Source organism: Salminus brasiliensis, chromosome 1 (genome assembly GCF_030463535.1).
Source record: "Salminus brasiliensis chromosome 1, fSalBra1.hap2, whole genome shotgun sequence".
Lineage (NCBI taxonomy): Eukaryota > Metazoa > Chordata > Actinopteri > Characiformes > Bryconidae > Salminus > Salminus brasiliensis.
The window spans coordinates 24,197,116-24,225,044 of record NC_132878.1 but is presented as its reverse complement, the minus strand read 5'-3'; the positions used below and the strand labels follow the sequence as shown (position 1 = coordinate 24,225,044).

Here is a 27,929-nt window from a genome sequence, read left to right as displayed (position 1 = left end):
ATTTTATAGAGAGCAGAGAATGTTGTGCAGTATCAGAATGTGTCTGACGACTCCGGCAGGTCTGACTATAACAGCCCAATTAAAAGGAGAAGGCCGGAAGGTAACACAGTGGGTGAAGTTGCCCAGATTAAAGAAAGCACTCAGATAATCTCACACATTCTAACACAACCTGTAGTTGACTGTCTTGTGGGTTTCATGTATTGCCGTCTAGCTCATTTATACCAGCCACTGTTCACATGGGGCTGACAATTCAGTCGTGGCAAATATTATTTTACTTCAGATGAAGGTTTGGCAAAGCATGCAAAAAAGGCCGTAAATAGTGTTTAAACTGTAGTCCATTTTGTGATGTGATTAATAAAAAAGTTTTATTTTTTAAAATGTATTACTTAATATTAATGGTAGTGCATTTTCTAATACTACGAACTTTTTGTCACTATTATTGTTATAGGAAATGTATCGCTGCTTATGAGTGCAGAAATGATGGTCTTGACACACATACCATACTGAATTAAATAGCCAGTACTTTCATGGCGTTGGCTTGTTTGAGTGAATATGTGTAGCAGGCACTTGTAACATGACACACACAGTTTCCTCAGTAGCCTCCTGAGGTTTACCCTCCCTGAATCTTCTAGCCTTGAGCCCAGACACTTACGGGAAAGGTTTAGAAGCATTACTGATCGTAAATAAAGAGAGCTAGGCTAGAGCCACACCTTACACTAAGACACATTGATCAGTCTGAGAAGCAGATCAATCTTGTGGTACTGTTACACTTGCCAATGCAGTACCAGACAGTTTGTCTTTGCCTTTGTTTTTGCTTGGTGACTGGTGTTGGGGTACTAAGCATGGCATTGGTGGAGCTAGAAACGGGATAGACAAATGATTGTCATGAATCATACAGCCGCAGCTCCTGTTGCATATTTACTGACGTGACGTTTATCTAAATATATTTTCCAGTAAATTTTTCAACTGCTTCTGAAATAAAACAGTAACCGGAGGAAGAGGAACCATTTATCATGGGATTTGTGTCCGTGTGTTGTGCGAGCCGAGTCTCGCAGCAGAATGGGTTCCTGATTTGGCAAGATGGATTACAAATGCTATTTATCTTTTCTTTTTCCAGCATTATGCTCTTTTCTTCTTAGCAAATAATCAGACGAATGCTTCATTCATCTATGCTAACATTAGCTGAAGGCTGATAGCTTTGGGATACTTCTCATACACAGTGAGAAGGATGCCTGTCGCAAAACGCTGTGTTTATGGTTAAGAAGTGTGCATATGGGCTTACAAAGCTATTGAACCCCTCTGACGTCCACAGGTGTAGGTTTTGGGGAAAGAGACACTGCTACTTCCACTGCCCGGTGGAACAACTGTCTAACAACTGTCTTCTGCAAACTGTTAGGCACCCCAGGTGAAAGTTTCAAAATGGATCCTCTACATCAAAAAATAATTGTGACAAAAAGCCATTGTAATGCACAATTGGTATATTTAGTAAGTTTAATAAGTGGAATGTGCAAAGGTAATGTAAAAGAAAAAGTCATTTTTACGTCATTTTCTGCAGAGGATGTTATCTTTTTACACTAAGAAAATCAACAAAATGACAGCTAGACCAGGGGTGCCCAAATATTTGCACAAGACTACATACTAATTACAAAATATCATAACTTAAAACAAGGAGAGAAAGCAATAAAGGAAACTTTAAAAAATATAATTAGTGGAGGACCGCTTTCCTTTTCCCTAATAATAGTGATGCACGTAAACGCCCACAAACTTACAGAGCTTACCTGTGAAACACTGTGACTCACTGTGTCAGGACAGGACTTGAAGCAAAAGAGTTTTTCAGGATGTTGATGATGGGCTTGGTCAATGCATGACGCAACAGATCTAGGATGATCCTAAACACCCTTGCTGTAGCTTGTTACTCCAGCTCTTGTGTGCTCTATTAACATGCTGCATTTGCACGTTTCTTTTTAGATTTGTCTAAGAACCGCTTCGGAGAGATCCCCCCAGAAGTGTGTATGTTCGCTCCGCTGGAGTCACTCAACCTCTACCACAACTGCATCAAGATGATTCCAGAAGCTATTGTAAACTTACAGATGCTTACATACCTCAATATCAGGTGAGCAGTGCTTGTGTGGGAGAAGTAAGGGTGCAAGAACTTCTAATTTTAGCAACTTTTGATTACAGTTTTTTTACGAAATGATTTAGTCCCACCTTAAGCCACTGAAGCAAATATTAAAAAGTTAATACAATTTAAAGTTTTGCCTTTCCAACCAGTGTTTGAATAAATATAGCTGTTTGTAAATTCTTTGAGTGTGGTAAAAAGGTTGTCTTCATGGTAACAGTCTGTCAGGGAACTGACCTTCTTTGTCATCATTGTCAGAGATCAAGCACATTATTGTTGTGTTTTCTACAGATTTAATAATGCAAAAAAAATCTGTGTTGCTATATAGTCCTTTGTGTACTTAAAATGTCAATGTATTATAAGCCAACAAAGAAAACATTTATGTATGTTGATATTTTTCAGCCGAAATCAGCTGTCCATCCTTCCCAAATTTCTGTTCAACCTTCCTCTCCGGGTCCTAGTGGTCAGCAACAACAAACTGGTGTCTGTTCCTGATGAGATCGGCAAAGCCAAAGACCTCATGGAATTGGTTAGTTTGTTTATGTGTGTGTGAGAGAGAAAAAGAGAGGAGTGTGTGTGAGAGAGAGAGAGAGAGAGAGAGAGAGGGAGAGAAAGGGAGAGAAGCTTGTTGTGTGTAATTTGTTGTAATTTGGATATGTGTATGTTTGTGTGTATGTATGTAGGACATCAGTTGTAATGAAATTCAGGTGCTTCCTGCTCAGATGGGGAAACTTCTCGCCTTACGAGAACTCAACATCAGGAGAAACTGCCTACAAGTCCTACCTGATGGTATACCCTCATACACTCACTCATGTGCACCCGAACACACACACATGATGTGTTCCTATACTTATTCCATTTTACATCACTGATACGGTAATTATTACGAAATTTATGAGATGTCTCTCTCTCCCTCCCTTTCTCAGAGTTGTCCGATCTGCCATTAATCAGGTTGGATTTCTCCTGTAATAAAATCACTGAAATCCCTCCATCTTACCGTAAACTCAGCCAGCTGCAGCACATCATCCTCGACAACAACCCCATGCAGTCCCCTCCTGCCCAGGTGTGTATGTTTGTGTGTGTGTGTGTCTGTGTGTTTTTGTTTAAGTAATGAATGCAAGTCTGCATGTTTGAATCATCTAATAGCAGTGATTAAAAGGACTGTTTGTCAAAAAACATGTGCTGTCTGATACTGTATGATAATCTTTTTGCCCACAGTGTCGCTTGGTGTATGATTATTATTTAGGCATGTATTTTTTCACTCTGCTAATTGGTGGAGTACAAGCTTTCTTTTCTAGATACCAAACATATAAAGGACACTTTGGTTTAAGACAATCCCAGATAAGGGTGGAAGTGGTTATATTACAATTTCTGCTAAGCTATGCATTTAAGTGATCACATTCTAGTGAGATTTGGTATAAAGTAATTGGGAATATGGGAGAAATTGGTTACAAATGTATATACTGAATATATTTAGAATACCTACAGTGGCATCGGTCAAGGAAAGGGATATATTAGGCAGCAAGTGAACAGTCAGTTCTTGAAGGTGGTGTGTTAAAAGCAGAAATAATGGGCAAGCATAAGGATCTGAGCCACTTTAACAAGAGTGAAATTGTTATGGCTAGATCTCCAAAACTGCATACAGGTCTTGAGGGATGTTCCTGGTATGAAGTGCTCAGTACCTACCAGAAGAGGTCCAAAAAAAACAACAATCAGTGAACCTGCGACAGGGTCATGGGCAACTGAGGCTCATTGATGTGACCCATGAAGGCCCCACCTCGCATCTTACTGGAACTTGAAGGATGTGCTGCTAATATTTTGTTGCCAGATAGGACAAGACACCTATAGCGGACGTGTGGAGTCTATGCCTTTAATGGTCAGATCTGTTGTGCTGGCATTAGGGGGACCTGCTCAGTATTAGGCATGTAGTACTAATGTCATGGTTGATCGGTCTGTGCATAGCTATGTGATCAGAACCTATTTCAAACTGAGCCCCATCTTAGAATAGCAAAGTAATCATTTTTCAACTCACTTTTCAACTGATGATCTGAACGGTGATACTTTTCTGGCACTCTTAGTAGTTTTGCTAGGTAAGTTGTGTTTTGGCACCATCTAGTGGCATTTATTTTGTTGATTTTTACAACATCACAACATCCACAGTCTTTTTCAAAATTTGAATCAGGCATGTTAAAATATGGTGAAACTAATGAAATCATTGTGATGTCAGATTTACATGCCTTACATATATATGTAGTGTTCATTATGTTGTTTCTCACTAATCTGTGTTTTCCGAACCTGTGGTTTCAGATTTGTTTGAAGGGGAAGATACATATCTTTAAGTATTTGAACATGCAGGCATGTCGGATGGATAAAAAGCCAGACTCACTGGACCTCCCCACACTGGGCAAACGTTGTTTACCACAGCAGCTTACGGACAGGTATGTACATGCTTTTAACTTTTCTGCTTCATCATCCTGCCATCCACCCACACAGCAACTGTCAAAAGCCGTTACACCAAATTCACACAGGTGTTAGCTGTTTTTAGACGCCGCACAAATGCTTATCACTGTGTTGCTAGCGACAGTAGGCACACATACACTCCCACATAGACACAGCCACTAGTAAAAGCTACGCTACATGAAAATGGCTGCTACTACAATGTTAGCACTAACAACCTGATTCATTACATAAAATGAAATAAAATATGCGCTCTATGTTTAGTTATGGTTTTTGCAGAATACAAATATGTGATAGGCACTTCTAGGCTTTAAAATGTCAGTCCACTATACTGTGCTATAAACTGAAACAGTCCAAAAATGCAGTTACACAGTGATCCCCCCCCCCGACACACACTGCCCACCAGTACTACTTTGATTTCAGCAAGCTTTGTCTAAATATGATGGTGTGTGTGTGTGTGTCTGTGTGTGTGTGTGGATGTCTGTAGTATGGAGGATTTTTACCCAAGTAAGAACCACGGACCTGATTCAGGTATTGGCAGCGACAACGGTGATAAGAGATTATCCACTACAGAGGTACACTCACAGTTCTAACCATCATATATGTGTGCGTGTGTTTGTGATGGGCATGGGTTTCCAAATGTTTGGATATCATAATTCATACTAGTACTCATTTACTTAATGAGGTACACAAAAAAGTGGAATCAAATTTGCAGCTCTACAGTCATACTGGGCAAACAGGTTGGGGGGAGCTGAGAGATTCAAGCATTGACATTCAGATTATTGCCTACCTGCGGATGCTTGCGAAATAGGCTGTGAGTGTGCTGCAGGAAAAATATGTTCAATCAAACATTTTAGCATGCTGCGTTCACATAGCACAGCAAGATAACATACCATGTGCATCACTAATACACTATTTTGATTTACAGCTCAGTTGTTGCATGAAGACAGTAAAGCCATACTTTAAAGTAACACAGGTAGGTGATGACAAGGATGATGAAAGCTAGAGATGGGCATGGCTACACAAGAACTAGCCTGTGTCAAATTGAGCTGTTTGATGGACATGCTGTTAGCTCAATGTATCACATCCAGATATTTACATTATAACAGCAATGTAACACAAATAAGCCAAAGCATTATGCTTTTTTGGTAACAACAGTACCATGTAAAGGTCTACGCTATATGTTAGTTGTTAGCTGCCTCTGTTTTAATAGTCACCATGTTGGGTGTGGGGAAAAAAGGTCTGAGCATCTCTGAAATGGTAAGGATTGGCTTGCTCTTAGTTGAATATAAGGGAGAAAAAACACAAACCAGCAATAAGGTGTTGAGTGACTGATCACCTGAGGGCACACACTCTGACTTAAACTGTGGCCCAGTCTGCACTTGGTGTTGACATTCACCTCAAAGGATCAGATCTCCAGTGGACAGTCCACACAGTTAGCTCCTTACACCTGGTGTTGCTGTGTTGTGAATATAGTGCCAGTGACCACTTGTGAGGACAAGTCATGGTCATGTGTAACAGATAAAGACAACATACAGGTAGAAACACATTCATCAGGATTATTCTGTGCTGTTTTCAGCCATGTGTGCCAGCTTGACTCAAATGTTAGCTACATAGCAACAAGGGTAACCAAACTTAGCACAGGTAACTAGACATGGCACAACGTGGGTTACAGTCAATATGGCAAGCAACAGAAAGTGTAATTACTAGGCTAATAAAAGTGACATGCCAAGTCGAGCCAAGTACTATTAGCTTCAATAAGCTAACACCTAGCTTCCAAGAGTGATACCTGATACCATACACAAAACACCCTTCACACTATGAAATTACCCATGGCAGTGGATAATGAGTATTATTGAATTAAAGTGAAGTTAGATTTTCTTCCCAAAAAATATCAGGTTGCACTTACCAAAGGCAACCCCTGTCAGAATTGTGTTTCTTGTCTTCTCTGGCCCTCCCCCACAATCCCATAGTGCAACTGTTTACCATTTCACAGTACATAACTGTAAAACGCTCCTTCTGGAACAACTCAGCCTGTTTGCATTGCTTTGCATGTAGTTACCCATTAGTAATCCTTAGGGTGCAATAAAAGTTCTGGAGCCCAAGGGGTTACGTTGTTTTTATTTAATTATTAACAAAACATCTGTTAATTAATTGATTAAAATATACACATGTAAACTATTTATTTCAATTTTCACTTTCTCTCTCTCACACACTCACATTTTAGGCATTTACATGGCATTTAGCAGACAGTCTACTCCAGAGCAACTTGCAAAAGTGCTGTGCTTCGCTGTTTAGTCAGAAAAATATTCTTACCTAGTTTATATAGACTAGAATCCAAAGACTCCTTTAAGCTTAGATACTACTAAACACAAAAATCAACATGTAGACCATTACACTCGACACTACACTACACGCCCACTCACGCTCTCTGTTTCTCCCTCTCTCCAGCCCTCTGATGATGACACTATCAGTCTACATTCTCAGGTATCTGAGACAGCAAGGGCAGATGCCCACTTACTTCTGTGCAAGCTGGACTCAAGTAAAGGTAGTATATTTGTGTAAATCTGTGTGGTTGAGACTTGCATGCTTAAGATCAATGGAAATTGTAAATCAGAAAACATTTTTCTGCGCTGGAGGACAAGGACGTAATACTGATACATACACGAGGCACAGTAAGGGAGAGGAGAGGGCGGGGGTGTAGAGTATGTGTGTGAGGGGGTTATTCCAGGAGTTGTGCCATGTGTGTTCGATCATTTGTGTGTAGTCAAGAAAGAAGGTGATGACTGGTATTTTGTCTCAATGATGGGTTGGGTGGCTATATGAGATCAGAAAGGGGGTTAAAAGCGGGTAATAATCACTATATTTTGAAAATTACAGAGAAACAAGAATTGTGCTTAATATGACCATGGATACAAACTAACATGGCCAACGAGAGTTACCTAATTTACTTCACAAATCAATACTATGCACCCAAATACATCAGTTTTAATCTTTAGTCTCTTGTATAAGTCTCTAAGTATAATCCCTGTTCATTGAGGGGCTCCAGCCTTCTAGCTTAAAGCAGAAGCCACCCAGAAGTCCAGCCATCCCAGAACTCAAGTTCTCTTCCCTCCTACAGCCATATAGTCTTTTCTCATACTACAGTCATATGTCAAAGGTGTAGCCTGAATGTGTAGTATACGTCACACCCCTCAATATGTGTGCATTCTATAATTGTTTCCTATTTGGAGTAGTTTTAGAGTTTAAAAACTCTTAAGATACCTGGAATGTGTGTGTGTGCGGATGTGTGCACAGATCAGGACCCGTATGACTTCATTGACCCAAACCAAGATGAAGAGGCAACACTTTCTGAGGGAGACTTACCACGCAACACACCCTATGTGTCCTGTATAAAGGTATAATCTACACAGTGTCTGTTGTCCGTAACAGTGATGAACCTCAATACATTAAATTATTCATAATGTAATTACTATGTCTCTCTCTTCTCTCTCTTTGTTTTATAGGAGTTGGAGAGAGTTCTTAAAACACACCAAAGCAAAGACAAGGAGAATTGGAAGGAAGAATCTGGGTAAGGGCCTGAACAGACAGCACCTTATATTTTGTGCTCTACCACTTTAAGTCCACTAGAGGTCAGTGGGCAGTTTCTGTTTATGCTACTGTGTTTGTATGTGTGTGTGTGTATTTGTGAGAAAAAGAAGGAGAAAGAAAGGGCACATAAGTTTGTTTATGGGTGCATATGTCGGGGCTTGGGATGTCCCAATCTAGGTTCCCCCGGATCCGATCTGAGCTGATTGTCGGCCAATACCAGTCCTATTAAATCTTTCAGTCTTTGTTTTTCTGTAAATAATACAGCCCCATAACTTAGGTGTTTTGTGCAAGTACACAAAATCACAAACAGCTTCTATAATCAGACATTATATAATCAAACCTGATTTACTTTGTTTTGCAGCACCTTTTTTAATGACTGTTTTAAGCTTTTGTGATGTTTTTTTAATATCTTACTAAATCCAGTATGCTAATCCAGCAAAATACCATAAATGTGTGCATTAGCCTCCTCCTCGTTAATAAATGTAGCTTTCGGTGCTGGTTTAGAACCAAAGAAAGGAATGTGGTTCTCTTACTGGAGCAGTGTGTTTCTAACCAGGTGTAATTCAAGAGTAAAGACTGTAATAGATGTAAAAAATATATGTATATATTTGTTGTTGCACAACTACAACCAAACTGGCTGGTTTTGGCAGAGTGGACAAAAACAAGCAGAAAATAGACAAACATTTAATGAAAGAGTGAAGAGTTTAAACCATCATCTTCTGACATATTAACTAACAAACTGCTGTTTGGGGTGCCGTTTGTTGCTGCATCAAGTTTACAGCGATACTCTAGCTTAGAGCTGATTTCTACGGTAGTTTTTGAAAAAATAAGAAGTTTGTCTGCAGCAGCTAAGGATCATGTCTATTAATAGCACCTAGAGGACGCCAGATGGCACTCTGCTACAGCAAACCATAGGATCGAAAGTGGACACATATCTTAAAAGCCGATGCCCAATCCTTTAAAAATGTCTGGGCCGATACCCGATCCCGAGTCACTGGATCGGATTGGAATATCGCTAATTAGGGCTGCACGCTTGGACAATAAAAAATACAGGAACTTTCACCAGAAGTCAATAATCCAAGATCGGATTAAAATGAATAATTTGGAGCAGATATAATCTGTGTGTGTGTGTATGTGTGTGTGTATCAGACAGAGAGAAGAAGAATACATGAGAATGTGTGTGAGAGGCAGTGTGTGTGCAAGTGTGAGAAAGTGTGTGTGTGAGCGAGAGAGAGAAACAGAAAGAGTGCTACCCACAGACTGGTCTGATCTGATGGAATGACTCATTCTTCTTTAGAAATGTTGCGCTTTACCTGGAAAAGCTAAACTGTATTGCATCATTATAGCCCACACCCAGTATTCTCAGGGGAAGGTCAGGGTAGAAAACTATCCAGTGTGTGTGTGTGTGTGTGTGTGTGTGTGTGTAAGAACTGTACAATGAACTATAGTAACACTTAATAGTCCTATAGGCATTTGAGAAAACAAACATAAGAAAGACAAACAAATAGGAGGAGATGAGACTGTCTTTTCTGTCTTTTACCCTCTGTCACTGCCTCATTCCTCACTTTCACCTGGGTTTGGTCAGTTCCACATCAGATTCTTACAGTTGTGTTGACATTAACCATGTTGTGTTAAATACAGCATAATCTACATCTGCCACTTTTCGACCTTAACATCATTTAGTCATTAGATTTACATAATGTGAACCCCTAAAAGGCTGTATGGGGGTCTACTTTAATTCCTCACTCTTACAAGTACATGTGTGGTTTATTAGCAAAAATGTTTACAATGTTTACCAAATCACTTAGAATTGTTACTGAATCATTTATGGTAGTTGCTCATTTATAATAATTACAAAAATACGTAGTATTTTTTGAGTATGTAATTATAGTAGAAAATACATCTTATGTTTAATAACTTATAATGATAATAAGCCTGCAGATAAGGAGAGGAATATGGTGTTGTTTATACAAGCTCATAGTAATGCAGACATTAGATGTAGACATTAATGTATCGGAGACTTAGATAATTGAATCAGCGATTGAAAAGAGTTGGAAAGCAGGATGTGTAATGACCACACTAGTACTTGTACCTCAGCTTTTAATACTGTCTGTTAGCCGACAGCATTGCCTCTTCTTGAAACTGTGTGGGTAATATATTCCAAAGAAGCAACCACCAGCAGGAAATAGCAGCATGGTCCACGATCCTCAAAAAACAAAAAAAAAAAGAGTTCCAAGGAGTCCCATGATTAATTTTCACTTTTTGCTTCAGAAGAAAAAAACTCCCAGGTCCACAGCCTCATCTGCATCGTGTATGTGTTTATGTGAGTTTGTGGCATAGGGGGTTTCGGACTTGTGGCGTCACAGGATTATGGGACGCCCTTCTGACAGCGGAATTTCTCGGAAAGCAAATCATTAAATTTTTCTTTTTTCATTTTTTTTTTTCTTTTTTTCATTTTGTTTGTTATTGTATTTTAGATTTTAAGTAGTTGAATCATCTTCCAAAGAAGTGTTGCCAGGGGTTTATTCGTTTAGTCGCAACATTTGTGAGGGAGGAGCCTTTGCTTTTGATCTTTTGTTTGTGTCCTGTGTACCTTTCAAGAAGTTGGTGAAACTGGTGAAGGTAGCAAAGGTATTAGGATTTAGACAATACAGTGCCTCCCACACTTGACACCACCTTTGACACCTGCTAAAATATATTTTGAACCATTCTATTGTTAATTTACAATAATGTAGAAGTAGAAGTTTACATATACTATATAAATATATAAAATGATTATATAAACATTATTTTTTGTCCCTCTCTGACATGAAATCAGAATAAACTTTTCTTATTTTAGGTCAATTAGGATTACCAAAATTATTTCTATTTGCTAAATGCCAGAATAATGAGAGAGGGATTCTTAAGACAATTTTTATTACTTTCTTTAAAGTTAAAAGTTTAAATACATTTCATTAGTATTTGATGCCATTGCCCTTAAACTGTATGACTTGGGTCAAACGTTTTGGATATCCTTCCACAAGCTTCTCACAATAGTTATCAGGAATTTTGGCCCATTCTTTCTGACAGAACTGGTGTAACTGAGCCATGTTTGTAGGCCGCCTTGCTCGCACATGCCTTTTTAGCTTTATCCATACATTTTATATATATATATATATATATATATATATATATATAGAGAGAGAGAGAGAGAGAGAGAGAGATCAGGGCTTTGTGATGGCCACTCCAAAACATTGCCTTTGTTATCCTTACGTCACTTTGTAACCAGTTTGGCAGTATGCTTTGGGTCATTGTCCATTTGAAAGACTCATTTGCGCCCAAGCTTTAACTTCTTTGCTGATCTCTTGAGATGTTGCTTCAGTATTTCCACATACTGTTCTTTCCTCATGATGTCATCTATTTTGTGACGTGCACCAGTCGCTCCTGCAGCAAAACAACCCCACAACACGATGCTGCCACCAATGTGTTTCACAGTTGGGATGGTGTTCTCAGGCTTGCAAGCTTCCCCCTTTTTCCTCAAAACGTAACATTCTCATTCAACACACTGTCACTTGCAGCTGGATAAGAGAGCATCCCTGATTATTATAAGAATGTGATGTGAAAACAAAAGAAAAATGAATGGGACAGAGATGTCATTTTAACCTTTTTATAACATTGCATAATATTATAAAATGTAACCATTTTCCATAGTTCAGTATGCATATGTCTGCAAGCTTAATTATATGTTTGCAAGTTCAGTCAGAAACTATCCAGCACATCCAACAATAAAGACAGCATTGAGCTTTTTTGTACAGTAAAAGGAAACATTTTTTATGAAAAGCCTGGGTGTGCAGCTCACCAACTGCTCTTGGACAGATAGGTTGAAGAGGATCAACATAAATACTCTGAATGGGCTAGCAATAGTATAGTAAAATCCCCAAAAACATAGTAGTGGCAGAGTAGAATGGTGTGTGGTTATGTGCTCGAGGGTGTAAGTGGTGGTATATTGTTATTTGATCTTTCAGATCAGAGAAAGAGCAGCTTGCAGAGGAAGAGGAGGATGAACTGAAGGAAGTTTTGGACCTGAGGAAGATAGCAGTGCAGCTTCTTCAACAGGAGCAACAAAACAGGTGACTAACACACACTGGAAAACACACTCAGTTACATATACATTGCAGAATATCAGAAAGTAGTAAATGCCACACAGACACTCAACACTCTTAGAGTGTTTTCACACTTGGTCCAAATAGCTTTCACCCAAATAGTTTTTTCACCCATGACTATTTCTGGGATTGTTTTCCAAACTGTGGGTCAATTGCGGGATTCCAAATGTGACTTCTGTATGAATGTATTTTTGCAAACTGATAGCCAGTTGGTTTTCACAGTTTATTCTGACAATGGACATTAATTTAGTTAATAACAGTAACTGGATGCGTGACATGTCCTTGTGCTGGAATATGCAAACAAGGAGCCATTCCCACTTTTAGCCATACTGGACAACATACGCTTTTAATGGCGATATCAGTATAGACTCTTCCACCACTTTCCTTACTTTTACATTTAAGGCACTTATCCAGTGCAACTTACACAAGTGCTTCGCTACTTACTCAGAAAATACCCATAACTAATTTGTATAGACTATGATCCAAAGATACCTCTAAGCTTAGATACTATTAAACACAAAAGTCAACTCGGACACCATAATACTCAACACTACACTTCGCCCAAGTATTCTCGGAAGAGGTGGGTCTTGCGTTTGAAGACAGCGAGCAACTCTTCCGTTCAGACATCCAGGGGAAGTTTGTTCCACCACTTTTGTGCCAGGACAGAAAAATACCTGGATGTTTGTCTTCCGTGGATCTTAAGGGATGATGGGTCAAGCCGAGCAGTACTTGAAGCTCGAAGGGCTCTTGTTACTGATCGGCTTTTGACCATCGCCATCAAGTACGGAGGGGCTGTTCTTGGTTTTGTAGGCCAGCGTTAGGGTACTTGAATCTGATGCTGGCAGCTACAGGAAGCCAGTGAAGAGAACGCAGCAGAGGAGCTACATGTCTAAATTTAGAAACGTTAAAAACAACCTGTGCATTCTGAAATACAACACAACGCTGCATTCTAAAATAGTTGCAGGGGCCTGATGCTTCGCAAAGGGAGACCAGCCAGAATCAAGTAATCAAGTCTTGAAGGAACAAGAGACTGAACAGGCACCTGGGCGGACTCTCTAGAGAGGAAAGGTCGAATTCTCCATGTGTTGAAAAGGAGAAATCTGCAAGACCATCAGAAGCGCCATGAGTGAACAGGCTTCTCACACACTCCAAACCACACCAAGAGCTTGAAATGAACTCCAGAGCACTGATTTCAGAATGATCAAGACTTTTCCCTTTTCCCTCTCTTTCATTACATCATTTCCCATTTGCCCTCTCTCTCTCTCTCTCTCTCTCTCTCTCTCTCACACACACACACACAAACACTATCCTTCCTCTAATCATCTGCTAACTAACAAATGTTACATGCTTTCCTCCCTTTTCCTTCTTTCTTGTCCCTCATCTTCCATCACATCATTCAACTTCTGCCTTGTTGCCCCATACTGGGACACAATGGTGCTCACATGACCATGTGATCATCAGGAGGCGGTCCTTAATTTGTAGAGCAGAAAGTCTAATCCACCGTAGGAGGGCTGCAGGAAGAGCACACAGGTAGAGCAAAAGAGAGAACGTCCTTGTGTACATTCACCATGCTTATGTTTGTGAAAGGTGTAACGATTTCCATTAAAAAAAAAAACGAATGGTAATCAATGTATCAACCCTAACTGTCTTCTGTGGGTCTCGGATTTACCATTATTTTTGGAAACCACTGTCCGTGATTAAACAAGGCATCTGGCTGCATCCTAGCAAAGTTGGGGTGGGGTTTATTTTTTGCCATCCCACTGCTGAGACCTCAAACTATTCCTTTATCCTGCACACCTGATTCAATCCATTAACAAATTGATAATGAGCTGGGCCAGGTGTGTTAGAGTGGAGAAAACATAGAGCACCTAACCTCTAGGACTGAACCACTGCCATCACAGTCCATTTTTGGGGTGTGTTTTGTTAGAGGGCTAGGTGTAGTATGTAATTACAGCTCTGCAGAGTAAACACCTTTTTAACACATAAAACTTAATCTTCAACCATGAGAGAATATGTGTATCGTTACACCTCCGTTGTGTATGTGTGTTTGTGTAAGTTTGCACACAAACATGCATGTGCGTGTATTTCTTTAGACATACTCCTATGTGTGGGTGTTGGCAAGCTTGTGTAGACATGCATGTGTGAGTGACGTCCATAAATGTTGGAAAGTATGTGTTTGTGAATGTGTTTTTATGTGTGGATGGGTGTGTGAATGAATTCCTTGTGAAAACAAGAACAGTGTGTATGAGTGTGTGTGCATATGCGTGTGTATACATACACATGGATGCAGTAGTATTGACGTTAGTCGATGTTAATCTCTGTTGTTTAGTCTATCGCACCTCACTTGCTCGTTCTAGGTATGGAAATGAATGAGAGACTGCAGCATGTAGAATCTGTTCCAACGTGTCCACGTCTTAATGGAGATTTTAAAATATCTGGTTGAGCTGTTATTAAATGTCTTCTATTTGAGAATTTACCACGGTAGGATGCTTGAAATGCCCAACACTTTTGCGTCCGTCCGCCACAATGTCAGCCACACTCCGCTGTGCAAACAAGCAATTGTTTACCGTCAGCTGAAGTGGACCACAATGTGGACAAAGCGATTAGGAATGTCCCATGTCCTGACCATTTCCTCAAATGTGCTTGCTATTGCTTGGGCTGTGTGGGACCCACAGAATTGCTTTGTGTGCAGCACAACTCGATGGAGAATGAAATCTTTAAACTAATCAAAAACATTGGACTGACATTTCTACTCCAAAAGGTTGTAATTGTAAAGCCCTTGAGGTGCTTTTACACAGTGTTGTGCTTCTTTGATAAGAGCTTCTGTTATTTTCACAGACTAAGGGTTGTGTGCAGACATTCTTTTCTTGCTAGCTAGTGTTTGCTGCAGTATTGGTTGCTGGCATCTGCTGCTAGCAATTAACTCTGTGCTCAGCTTTGTGTTGCATTTTAAGATGCTGAAGTACCTTCTCTTTAAGTTTTAATAGAGAGTAGTTTGCAGTCTTTGTTTGGGTTGCCATCATTAATTGTGAAATAGCTCCACATCAGCAACATTTTGGGTTATTTCTTCATTAGCTTAGGAATGTGCACTAGGCACAATAGATCGAATGTTTGGGAGTGGTTTTGCGTGTCGGTATCATGTCCCTGATGGAGAAAGAAAAAAAATTGTTTGTTGCTTCTTCACTTTTTTTATACCTGGTGTTTGGTGGGGTTCTTGTTTGTGCGAAGCATGTGTGTTTTTATAACCCTTCTGCGTGTTTTCTGATCCTTTGGTCTGATTTGTCACTAAAACACAATTTAAGTATTTTGTATTTCACACCTCATTGTGAAAGTTCATAAGAGTTTTTGTTTATTGATGTTTCAGTACAGTCCGAATGCATGCACTTGTTTTCAGTTCTGCCACATTTCCCTGAACCATGTTGTAAAAAAGGTCTGTATGTGTGCATGATGTTATACAAGTAATGTTTTTGGTTCTGATCCAATAGGTTTCTCAGTCATTCAGGAGGAAGCAGCAAGCAAAGATCTCCCTCACAGGCTGTTAGGAGGTATACACATGCATACACACATGTACCCTCCATACACAAATACTAGATTGTGTTTAGGGATGCCTTGATCAATTTGTTTTTGTGTTGTTTTGTTTTGAAATTGAATGTTAATTAAGTTATGTTCTTATATTATGCCATCCAATACATTATTTGAATATATTTTTATTTAAAAGAAAAATATCTTTCTTAATCCACAATACTTTAAGTTCTTCATCCACTGGTAGTGTTTGTAATAGTTGACCTTGTATACTTTTTATAATTCCAATATAACAATAACAGGGACTGATAACTGCTGTTTCAACGTATAATGCAGGCTTAAGCCCTATTTAGACGAGATTTGAATTACACCAGGTCCTGGGGCTATGCCCTCTTTTTCAGGAACTCCTCTGTCACTTTTTTGTCTGCCTGGATCAGCCATGTCTGTGTTTTTCCCCTTATGGGAAACTTACAGGTAGAATTAACTGTTACCTGTAACAGTGTCTCACTGAACTGTGTTCTGAAATAATAGCACAATGATATTAAAAAGTCAAAGCACAAGAATCATATTTTTCACTGTAAAGTAGTTCCACACTGCGGTTTCATTACCTTCTGAGAAGTTCCTCACTGTGTCAGCTGAGAATCATGTCTGTTAATAGCACCTAGAGGTTGCCAGAGGGCACTCTGCTACAACAAAACTATAGCTAAAGTATAGCAACTGGAGCAGAACTTTAAAAGCCACTGTATAAACCATTAAGCATGCTTGGATCGGCCCTAAATCAGGTCGAGACATCTCTAATTGTCCGGAAAGTTCCTTGTTATTGATTACACTCCAATAGGTATTATGTTTTAATATTGTAAATCTGAGACAGAAGAATCAACTTTCTAAGTCATTTCAGGGTGTTTTTTTGCTCTTATCTTTTAAGAATAGCATGATTTCCCGACATTGATTTAGTCACCCATTTGTCCTTTTTAAAGAAATATCTCATTATTTGTTATTTCTTGAAAAAATATAAACATTTTTCAAATGTTACTGTTGGCTATTGTTGTGTTAGCAGATGTTGGTCTGTAATAGAGCAGGAACAGCTCTTTCAGTGCCAGAAATCACTTCTAGGCTTTTGAAAAATAGTTACATTTTTTACATGATTTTCTGTGCATTATTTTTTTGGCAGTGCATCACTGGATGAGGGCAGCAGTGCAGCTTCAGCAGTATGTGGACAGGTAATGCACGTATACATGCACACTATTACCTTTTTCCTGGGGCAGAATGAGTGCAAACAAGAATTTTGCGCAGTTTTTGTTTTGTTGGATATTTTCTTAAATCAACACAGGATCTAAAATACAAACACGGCACATCTAAGTACACAGAATAACGGTTTAAAAATTTGCCCACTCTACTGGCTCGGACCCAACTTTTAAATATGTTTGAGGTCCACATATATCCACATATTTGAGGTCACTACTTTGGAAAAGCACTTCCAAAAGCTCAAGATTAGCCTGCTTTAGGTCTTCCACAACTATCTTTGATGTGTGTTTGAGGTCACTGTGCTGTTAGATCTCCTAGTAACTTTTGAAATCATGGTCTAGGAATTTGTAGTTGTTTAGAAATGGCTCCAAGAGACTTTCCGGTCTTGAGTAAATCTGCGACCATGCTTCTTAGAACTGCACTGAGCTCCTTGTATTTTCCCCTCATACTGTGAGTTGGTCAATCTAATGAACACCGTCAAACAAACCCTTTTAATGTGGGCACAGAGAAGCTCCCAGCTTGTCAATCATGATTACTAAATGGAAGGCCTTGGCTTTAGCAGGTTCAAGACATTTGGAACTTTCAGCACCACTAAATTAATAATCCTGTTGATTGTATTTACAATTTTGAGCCTGTATGTATCATTTTGACCCTGCTTTGATTTCAGCATTAAAATGTGCATGTTTTTTCTTTTTAAAGAAGAGTTCACATTGAGTTCACAAGAGTTCTCATTGAAGCCAAAGATTGCCATGACAGTCATGTCTATAATGATTGTATGTAAACATGGGTGCAAACTCCGTCCAAGTAATGGCTGTCATCCTTTCTCTGAGCCGCTAAATGCACTTTCATTTTCCATGGCAGAGTTACATAGCTTGGCTAAGTGCTTTGCTGACTTAGCTGATGTTTGCTCTCCCGTATATTTTCTTGGAAAAAATTCTTACACATGAAACCATTTTAGCCTTTCAAATTGCATGGTTTACAAAGAAAATGTAAATACCTTTTGTAGCCCGCCTTCACATTTTGTTTAAATTGTATTTAATAGGCTATGAGGTAAACTGTTAAGGCGGCATCATTTTGTTTATACCGGTACATGTTTACCCAGCTCATTGCATTTTTCCCCCTTGTTGTTTGTCGATCCATTTGTCTTTTCTAAAGGATGCGGACCTCACAGACGAAGACGCAGCTTTTTCAGAGGTCTCTCATCATCACCATCATCATTATCATAATCATCATTATCCTCATCATTATTGCCACAATCATTTTATTCCATCTCGTGTTTAATGTTAACCAACTGTACAGAACCACTCAAATGTTTTGGACATATCTTGATCAAATGCATGTGTTATGCCACTTTGACATAAGTGAAAATTGAAATGATAAAGTTTGCATTTATGTATAAATTAAAAAATTATGAATCGATGTAACTTTTTTTTAAAGCAGCCCAAGAGGCTCCTCTTAATGCTGCTTATTAGATACCGTCAAGACTGTGTGAAGCTGCTTCAAGGGACAGGGGGTCTACTCTGATTAATCTTAAAAATAAAGATTTTATTGTAGTTTTTATTTTATTTTATTTTTTTTTTAATTTTATTTAAACACTCAACAGAAATGCTTAGTGGACTAAACGGTTTCAGACTCACATTAACACTTCATTCAGTGCGAGACTGAACAGAAAAATGACAGAAACACAAGCTATTAGTCTAAAGTATAAAGTATAAAATGCCATCATCATGCGATCATCATTACCTCAGTTTTATCTCAAATCCAGCATGTAAGTGAAGACTTCATAAAGACCAAGGGGTCACATCCAGCATCCATACATGTAAATGTAGGGAAATGGGATAAACAGACTATTGATAGTGTGAGCATTTAATAAATATGAATGACTTCCAGCTGCCTCAGCGCTTCTGCTGCCAGCAGTGTGCAATGTTATTTCGTAGTCTGTTTAACTGCTTCCTGCTACTGTAAGGTGTTGCTCTACCACAGAAGTCTAGAAGACCACTAAAGTCAGTCTAAAGTAGTACAACTTGAGGTTAATATGCTTTCATTTTGCATTTTTATTGTCCTGAATCTGATTTTTACCTTGCATTAAACAGGCAGTGTATTCACAATATATTTACAAAGTTGGTGATCAGTTTAATTGGTTAAAAAATAGTCAAAATGGTGATCAATTTAATTGATTTCTATTTTTCCAAATATGTCCAGTAGTGTAGTTGTAGTTGATTTCTTTAGGTAACAGTCCACCTGTCATACAACACTAAACCCTTTTTTCTTCTTTTTTTTAAGGACATTTTCTTAGCATAGATTTATTCTACATTTCATCCTACCATTGAGTTACAGTTGATGCTTAGTAACTTGGATTTCTGTGGCTACAACATTAATGTAGATTTATTTCAGGTCAACATAACTGCCTTACAGCCTGCAGATGCTTACAAATTCTACTATTGTTTGGACCGTTGATCTGGCTTTGATGCCTGCTTTTTCTCCTTAGCCTTCTTCCTCCTGCTCGTTCGATGGAAGCCTCAAGTCAGAGAACAGCGACTCAGAGCCAAAATGGCCGGAACTCCCACCCATACTGAATCAGAATGAGGACCGCAGACGGAACAAGTATCTGAGAAAAGACTACCTTAAGGTACACACACAAGTGCACACACGCTCCATCAGAGACAAGGCCAGGAGTGAAACAACTACTTGAGGATACATACACACTAATACTGCATAGCATTTTCAATGGACTGTATTCGTACTGTGTCTGTTGCTATGCAGATACATTTTTTGTAATTTGTCATTATACTATAATACATTTTTATGTTTTGATTTTACAGCTAATGTGTAGCAAAGCAAATTTTTAAGCAAAGAAAGTTGCAGGTTTTACAAACACTCTTACACAAGCTCTTTTTTCAAACAAGTTCTTAGTAAGGCATGAGAGGTTAACCCAAGTGCTCATGATGACATCAGAATTCTGCGTGTGGCTAGTTTTGACGATCCGTGCTAGGCCCACATTGGCTCATTAATAACCGATTTTTTATCATTTCTGTTTGTTCAGCACTTACCTGGATAAGCTAATACAAAATCTTACTTTTTGCTACATCTGTGTAATCTTTTTGGAGCCGGTAGCCAGTGGGAATGGCACAGCAGTACATTCTCATTTTGAAACAGTCTATCCTTCGGCAGACTGTAGTGGAAGAAATACAGCTTCTTGGTTTCTCAGTTTGATTCAAAAGTATTTAGCACTCAACCACAAATAGACTCATGCTAGCAGCAAGCAGACAGCTCAGGACATGGGGGAGAGAGAAGAAAAGACAAGGGGTTTAGGAATATAAATAGTCTGGTGTAGAGCCTGTAAGGGAATAGTTAGGACGACAACAATATGATCAGAAACATATTCTCAGAGTAATACAGAACAGCGGTAACATGGAGGCAGACTATGACAGCAAGGAAAAACAGCAGTCTGTAAAGGAGCGTTAACTGAAAGCTCATGTAAAAAGGTGAAGAGAAAGCTCTTCCTCCTGCATTATTTTTCTAAAATGAGGAACTGGCAGTAGGCCAGTGACTTGCAAGCAAAGTGGTCATGATGGGTTGTAGAAGTTCCTCAAAGTATTGTGGGCCCAAACTATTTTGAGACTTAAAAGTCAGAAGAAGTATTTTTTATTATTATCATTTATTTAGTTTGAATAATTTTGTTTAGCAATTTTTAGAGCAGTATTAGCATTTTTGCTTTTATCTATATTGGGACCTAGTAGTATAAGCTCTGTTTTATTTTATAATTTTAGATTAAGAAAGCTTTTATTGTCCCCTATTGGCCTTATAAAACCACTTATGAGGACTATGCTAATGCATATACACTGGAAAAGGCATGTGTAGGCTCTTTCATATTCATATTAATCTGTATGAACAATTAACAGTTAACAAGTTTAGTATCACAGTACTTGATACTAAACAATACTATGGTAAAAAAAATAGATCTAACACAGTTATTTTAGAGCTTTTTAACGTCTGATTTTATTGAACTCAATTTTCACCCCAGTTTTAGTCAACTCCAATTGCCACCCAGTAGCTAGGAGTTACCCTGTAACACAAACAAGCCAATGCCTACCATGGCTAGCATTGTGTTGAGTAATGGGCAGTTGTGTTTCCTTGGTCTCCCTGCCATGGATGGCTGTGGCAACTTGAATAAAAAAAAATAAAAACAGAGCTTAGATAAATGTTTCACATGTAAACCCCTTCCTTTCCCTGGAAGGCTCTTTATGAATCCAGAAGTGTGCCGTTCATAGTATCACTTTTTAAGACCTCATTTTACACATTTATTTAAAAACAAAAGCAGGATAGCTTATTTACAGGGGCAGTGGTGGCTCAGCGGTTAGAGCGCCGAGATATCGATAACAGGGTTGTGGGTTCGATTCCCGGGCTCGGCAAGCTGCCACTGTTGGGCCCTTGAGCAAGGCCCTTTACCCTCTCTGCTCCCCGGGCGCTGGAGTTGGCTGCCCACCACTCTGTGTGTGTGTGTACTCACTGCCCCTAACACATGTGTGAGTGTGTGTTCACTACCAGATGGGTTAAATGCGGAGGACACATTTCGCTGTACAGTCCACACTGTACAGTGACAAATACGTGCACCTTTACAGGAATAGTTCAGCAAATATTTAAATGAACACAAATAAATAATTGACTCATATGTGCCAATTAACTGAGACTGAGCTGTAGGAAGAAGTTATTTTTCTGTTTATAGACTGGTGAGATGAGATTGGCCAGTATTTGTTAGCAGTGTTAGCTTAGCATTTTCTGTTTTAACCTAATGTCCTAACCTAACGTTACTTAAAAAAATTACAATCTTACAAGTTACAGTGTAACTTGTGTGTAAAAAGTTCAGTGAGATGAGTAAGTTCCAATTCCAAAATCAATCAGATCTGAAATCCAAATCGTCTGCTATGCTCTAAGCAAACACAGCGTGTAATACTGCTGGCTCCATCGCTTCATCTGAGAGAAAAAAAGATTAGTCTGTGCCAGTGACGTCTACACACTCAAACACATACATACACAGATCTAAATCACACACAGAGCTCATCTGTTTCCTTTTTTTTTTACTTTTTTTCTGTTTGGCAATAATGTGTGAATTTGCGGTGTTTGCTTAACCTCTTTCTCATTCTCTTTCTCATTTCTCATTCATCACACAATAAGACAAAGAGATGTTTTTTTTCCCTGTGAAGAAATATTTCCATTCACACGCCCACACACACTCACATTACATGTTACTGCTATGACAAATGAAATGCTTTTGCTCTTTTTTTTTGAACAGGCAATAGTTTCTATGTTCAGGCTGCACAGGGTGTTATACATCAATCAACATTAAGACACTAGTTTCTGCGATACTGATATCAAAGACTTTTGCGGTATGCAAATGAGCCTTCTTAAAAAAAATGTTTTTACTGTGAACTTTCTTACCAATTCCAGCTCCAGAGTGGTATAAAATGATACAGGTATTTAATTGCTACATTGTAACTTTCTATAGGCCTTGTAACTTTCTCTTTTTTCTCATTCTACAGTTCTACAGCTGTGTACAAGAACACATACATACACATCCTTGCTGTTATTTGATATCAAATTTGGATGTAATAGGTTCTTTGTTCTGTTTTCCACCACACCCAAACAGGTCAACCTGCCCTCCAGCATGGTACAAAACAAACACTCAGTGCATTTCTCTGACAAAAAAATAAAATAATCAGGGTTCCTTCTGGTTTTACACTTATGCATTTGAGAAAAAACATTAATGGTGGTTGTGGAGGCACATTTTAGGCCCAGTTCAATTTTTTTTATTTACACTCTGAGCATGGCCTGCAGTTTACAATCATAATCAGTTTTTATTATATAGAGAAAGTGTAACACTAGTTGGACGAATTACACAGCTTAGGTGATTACTAAACAAACCTTCTTTTTTCTTGATGTAGTGACCTTCGTCAGCTGAAATGTTTTCTTTCTTGCTTGAGTTCCACCTTTACTGTTCAGTTGCGATTGAAATGCAACAATAAACTGGATTCCTGAGCAGATTGTCCCAAGAAGATTAACCAATCAGAGTTCATGATGTTTATCTTCTGAATTCACTCAGTTGAGACAGACAATCCCTAACCTGGCATCTCTTTCGTTGTCAGTTGTAATGTAATATTAAACGGAAAATGGTAGTAAATAAGAGGAGTTTAAAGGTGGTACAGTGACGAGTACTAATCCAACTCCAGAACCATCCATGCTCTGGTTGAATAGCTTTTTTGCAATAATCCAATCAAACAACAATTTAAATAGATCAAGGCTTTCTCCACATTTAATATAAAATGCCAATGCAAAATGCCCCTTAATGACAAGTGTCTTTAGTGCTTAGTAGAGCACCCTTTTGCTGTTATGACCTGCTGCAAATGTGATGCCTAGCCAGACACCAGCTTCTGGCAGCGTTCTTGGACTTTTAGGTATGCTTGGGATAACTGTTCAAGTGGGCTTCCTCCTCTTCCAGACAACTGATCAGATCCATAGACAAAGTTCCAGTTTTGTTTCAGTCCCAAAACTTATGTGAAGCAGTGAAACAAAACGTTACTTCATCAATCCACCAATATTAGCAGACAGCATGACACAGAAACACCTGACACTGAACTTAAGTGTTAGGTGCTGACTATATATTCATTATATACACTATATATACCAGTCTGCGATCTGGTATCTCAACAAAAGTAGTAACCTAAATTTGCATGGGTACTCAGTAATGGTCAGTGTCTCTTGGCAGTGGGAAAGAACAAACAGGATCCCACACTAATCACCTCTACTTAACTTCTGCAAGAGTTCAGTAATTTCTGGCTCCAGTCCAGTCAGCTTCATTCAAAGCTACCTTAAAAAAACAATTGGGCATTCAGCAGAGTCCGATTCAGTCGTAAAATAGGTTTCCAAAGACCCAAGGCACAGAAAGTATAAGAGAACCTGAAATTAGCAAGAAATAAAAAAGGTGGTTTGTACACTGGGGAAATTTACTACTGTGAGTATAGCTCACTCTTCAAGTGCATTTCTCTGTGTGAGGAATGTTAGATACGTAAAATCACATACATTTTAATAATGGGTATGAATAACCTACTGCACACTGCTGACTAATGTTCTGAAGCTCCCGTTTAAACCAATACAGTTTTGCACTTTATTTATAATTGTCATAACAAAATAAGTTCTTCAAATTTAATTGTTTAGATTTATCAACTTATCAACAAAATAGTTGATAGATTAATCACTACAAAAAATATTATTGTATTGTATAATATTGGTATTGTATTGTATAATATTGTACAAGATAGAAAAGACAAAAAGCTCCAAAAATCTGCCCTGCTTGTGGGTGTGTTGCGTAGCCGGCAAAGCAGAATTATTTTTTGTTCATTTTTATCTTCTTTTTCTCTCTCTTCCTAGTACAAGTGCCAGAGTGCACGAAGAAACTCCACCGACAATGACTGTGAGGTGAGCTGTGTGTGTTTGTATTCTTAGAATTATGGGTGGTGTTCTTAAGTGTCAAATTGCAAATTGAAAAACCTTGAACTTGCTTAGAAAGAACACTGCTTTCAGTAAAATGATTGTATCTGCATGTCTCTGTCTTTGGCTTCATGGAATTTGACTTCCTGTCTATAACAGCCTGTTACGCAATATTTTTACTTGATAATAGGAAAGCTGGTAAGATCACGCTGATGGCTTGCCCTGGTTGTGTTCTTTTGCTTCTTATTTTTTTTGTGGTACTTATAACAGAAAGTACAAGGCTTAGGGATAAGAAAAACTGACACTGCTCTGGTTTGATTTAGGCATTATTAAGGCAGTATTGAGGCAGTGGAGAGTAATAGTTATGCCCAAGGTGTCACAATTCAAAGTGCTTTGATTAAAAACTGCAACAGAAATGTTCTTGCTGTTTTTGTGAACTGCTACTATTACAACATACAACGAGCCGTGCCTATACATTGTTATACATTATATTAATTAGTTAAAAGGAATATTAGTTGCAAATCAGATTGCAATTATTGTTGCTCTGATAAAACTATTAATAAGCACTTACTGATCTGTAGAAACACTGTATACGGTAATCTAGCTATAATTGAAAGAATTTTTTGTTCCTGACTTCTCTGTGCACTTCAGCTCACCTGTTATACTGTACTGAAGGATTATTAGGTCCACAAATCAAATGACAATATATGGTTTGTTTGCATTTTATTTAAATGCATATTTATTCTAATGTTGGCATTTTTGTAACCAACTTTTACTGCCTTCATGAATTACTTTTTTTTTCTACAATTACATTTACTACAATTCCAAGTTGTTTGAATGACTGAAATTTGTTGAATGAACAGTGCAACACGAAAGAAGCCAAATAACTTTTTATAAAGAATGAAACTCCAACAATGCATACAATAATCCACAGGCCTAAACATTGACCAAATAGGCAACAAGAATGATGTCTGAGTGACTTTCCTCTACTCTATTGTAATTTAACAAGGTTTAAGAATTTAAAATGCTTTCTGAACAAACATTTTTATATTAAACGTACAGCCTCAGTGCTAATGTGCAAAAAACAGCAATAAGGCTATGCATTGCACAATTATTAAACTGCAATATGCCAACAACAATATAAAAATGTACATGCAAAATAAATCAAGATAACATCTGATATTCTTTAAATAATAAAGGAGCCTATTAAACAAACTGCAGTCTAATCAAAACTAAATAGGCTATAGGCTGGTGCAAATGCTCAGGTTGTGATCAACTCATCATAGCTTTATATAAAAAAAAGCATTAAAAAATTTAAACCAACTTTCCACAGACCATTTTCTTGAGCCCGACCTGACAGGGCCCGTGGAAAGTGGAGAACAAACATGCAGCCAAATTTAGGTTAGACATTAGCTGGGGCAGAGAATCTAAACTCTGCTGTAGTATAGTAAAATGTCAAAGCCTCAAACAAAGCTGATACACTGTCCTCTTCGTATCCACCATTTACTCGGCTTGAACTATGTTAAGCATAGCATTTTGCTAACTTGCCAATGGTTTCCAGGTGGAAATATAGTTCCGTATTATTTCCGCATTCAGCAATACATACATAGCCTACCCCATACGACTGCATTCTCAAATTGTAATGTCCATTTCACAACCTGTATTGTTACAGCCCTACAAGCTAAATATAAAAGCCCTGTTTCTGGAGTGTTGTTACTTTGACCAGTCTATTTCTTAATTTGTTTAATTAAATGTATAAAACCACATGCTGCTGTGCCTGATACACTTGCACCACAAATGGCATCTAATGGTGCCTTTTAATGACAGTGTATTACTGGCAGCGTATATTCTGTATAATAATGGTATTTGTAGTAGCACTCGATATTTTGATTTGATTTGAAAAATCGTCACTTCCTTTTTTTCTCCTTGTATCCAGCCTGTTGTTGCTTTGGCCATTGCAGTCATTGTCTGTAATCTTAAGAAGCTACCTTCAAAAGGGGCTGCATGGAACCTGCCAGTGCTTTGACTAGCTACAAAGTAATTACTAGACCACGTGAGAAACATCTCTTGAAAAATGGCTGGTTAAAAAATATACTGCCCAACTTTACATGTAGAAAAACTAGATCAGGACACCCTTTGTAATTACCTACAAAGAGATGATCCTATGCAGGTTGCAAGGGTTGGTTCTACTGTAATTACAGACGGAAGGTTGCACATAAAAGGATGAACAAGCTTTATTTGAAATATGTGAACATGTAAGGGGTTGTGTATATTGTTTTTGTTTTCAAAAGGGTTTTGTGTTTGGACATTAGTTAGGAGTTAGTTTCAGACAGGCTACATTAATACCAGATATTTAATGTTGATGGTAGAAGTGGTTGGAGTAGAGGGTGGGTAATAAGGCCGAAATGTATTGATGAATTTTTTGTTTGGGAAAAAAAATAGAAAGTAAGCTCCTAGAAACTAATATGACAACTGCATAAAGGGCTAACTTTCAGTTCTTTGGTACTATGGTTCCTATGGCCTCTGTACAAACATGCAAAATTTGTGCAGTCCGCTCAGAAAAGCATTTTTTTTGTGTGATTGTTTTCACGGTAACAATAGCATATCATTAAATCGCTCTCAACAAAGACTGCTTAAGGATGACAATGAATATGTGTGAAGGATGTGAATGTTTTTATCACTGCAGGAGGCTATGCGCTCCACTGACTTCAGCACAACCCTGACTGTCTTTGGCCTGAAGCCCCGATCAGGTAGTCTGCCCTGTTAACATCTTGTCTGTTTGTCTGTCTGTCTCATTGTATGTCTTTTTGGTGGGGAATTTTCTTTCTTAATGAGGAAAAGGCTTTTATACTGCAAAAATGTTTGAGATAAAAACACGGGTGTTAAGGTTAATGTTTACCACATCTTTGCCATACTAGCAAACAAAAATTAATTGTTTTTGTCCATTGAAAAACATATCTCCAAAATGGTGACTTTACAAGAGAATGCAACACTGTTCTGAACTCTAAATGGAAGTTAATGTAAAATAAGAGTTTATTCCAAGTAATTTAAAAAACAAACAAAAAAAATTAAAGATATACATACAAGGATATATATGTTTTACATTTGACAGCAGTGAAATCCTTTTAAAGCATTTTGAGCCTTCCATAGCTTTTATAGGTTTACTCAGCAGAAATCTCACTTTTTTGAAAGATGTATTTACAGTGCACGCATAGATAAAAGAAAACTGCATTAGTATACGTGCTGACAAATCATGCTATATTACAGGATCTGGCAAAAAAAAGCACACCTGACTTGAACTCTACAATATCCCAAAACTGACTCACTTAGGCTCTATGTGCCACCTCCTTAAAAACCATAGCCTGTAG

General features: G+C 38.3%; 1 protein-coding gene across 4 annotated transcripts in view; it reads left to right on the top strand.

Moving 5' to 3' along the window:
• The window catches only part of lrch2 (leucine-rich repeats and calponin homology (CH) domain containing 2), a 68,439-nt gene that overhangs the window by 24,603 nt on the left and 15,907 nt on the right, over window positions 1–27,929 (top strand). The window contains exons 2-19 of one of the 4 annotated variants that reach the window (XM_072675166.1): window positions 1,969–2,113; window positions 2,522–2,648; window positions 2,803–2,908; window positions 3,046–3,182; window positions 4,427–4,557; window positions 5,064–5,151; window positions 5,505–5,552; window positions 7,028–7,124; window positions 7,874–7,974; window positions 8,083–8,147; window positions 12,172–12,276; window positions 13,771–13,839; window positions 15,795–15,854; window positions 17,003–17,051; window positions 18,232–18,270; window positions 19,565–19,705; window positions 24,502–24,549; window positions 27,248–27,311. In XM_072675166.1, the coding sequence (XP_072531267.1) occupies window positions 1,969–2,113; window positions 2,522–2,648; window positions 2,803–2,908; window positions 3,046–3,182; window positions 4,427–4,557; window positions 5,064–5,151; window positions 5,505–5,552; window positions 7,028–7,124; window positions 7,874–7,974; window positions 8,083–8,147; window positions 12,172–12,276; window positions 13,771–13,839; window positions 15,795–15,854; window positions 17,003–17,051; window positions 18,232–18,270; window positions 19,565–19,705; window positions 24,502–24,549; window positions 27,248–27,311 (1,620 nt within the window). The remainder of the gene's footprint in view (window positions 1–1,968; window positions 2,114–2,521; window positions 2,649–2,802; window positions 2,909–3,045; window positions 3,183–4,426; window positions 4,558–5,063; window positions 5,152–5,504; window positions 5,553–7,027; window positions 7,125–7,873; window positions 7,975–8,082; window positions 8,148–12,171; window positions 12,277–13,770; window positions 13,840–15,794; window positions 15,855–17,002; window positions 17,052–18,231; window positions 18,271–19,564; window positions 19,706–24,501; window positions 24,550–27,247; window positions 27,312–27,929) is intronic. The other 3 variants (XM_072675191.1, XM_072675173.1, XM_072675182.1) reach the window with 3 other exon arrangements.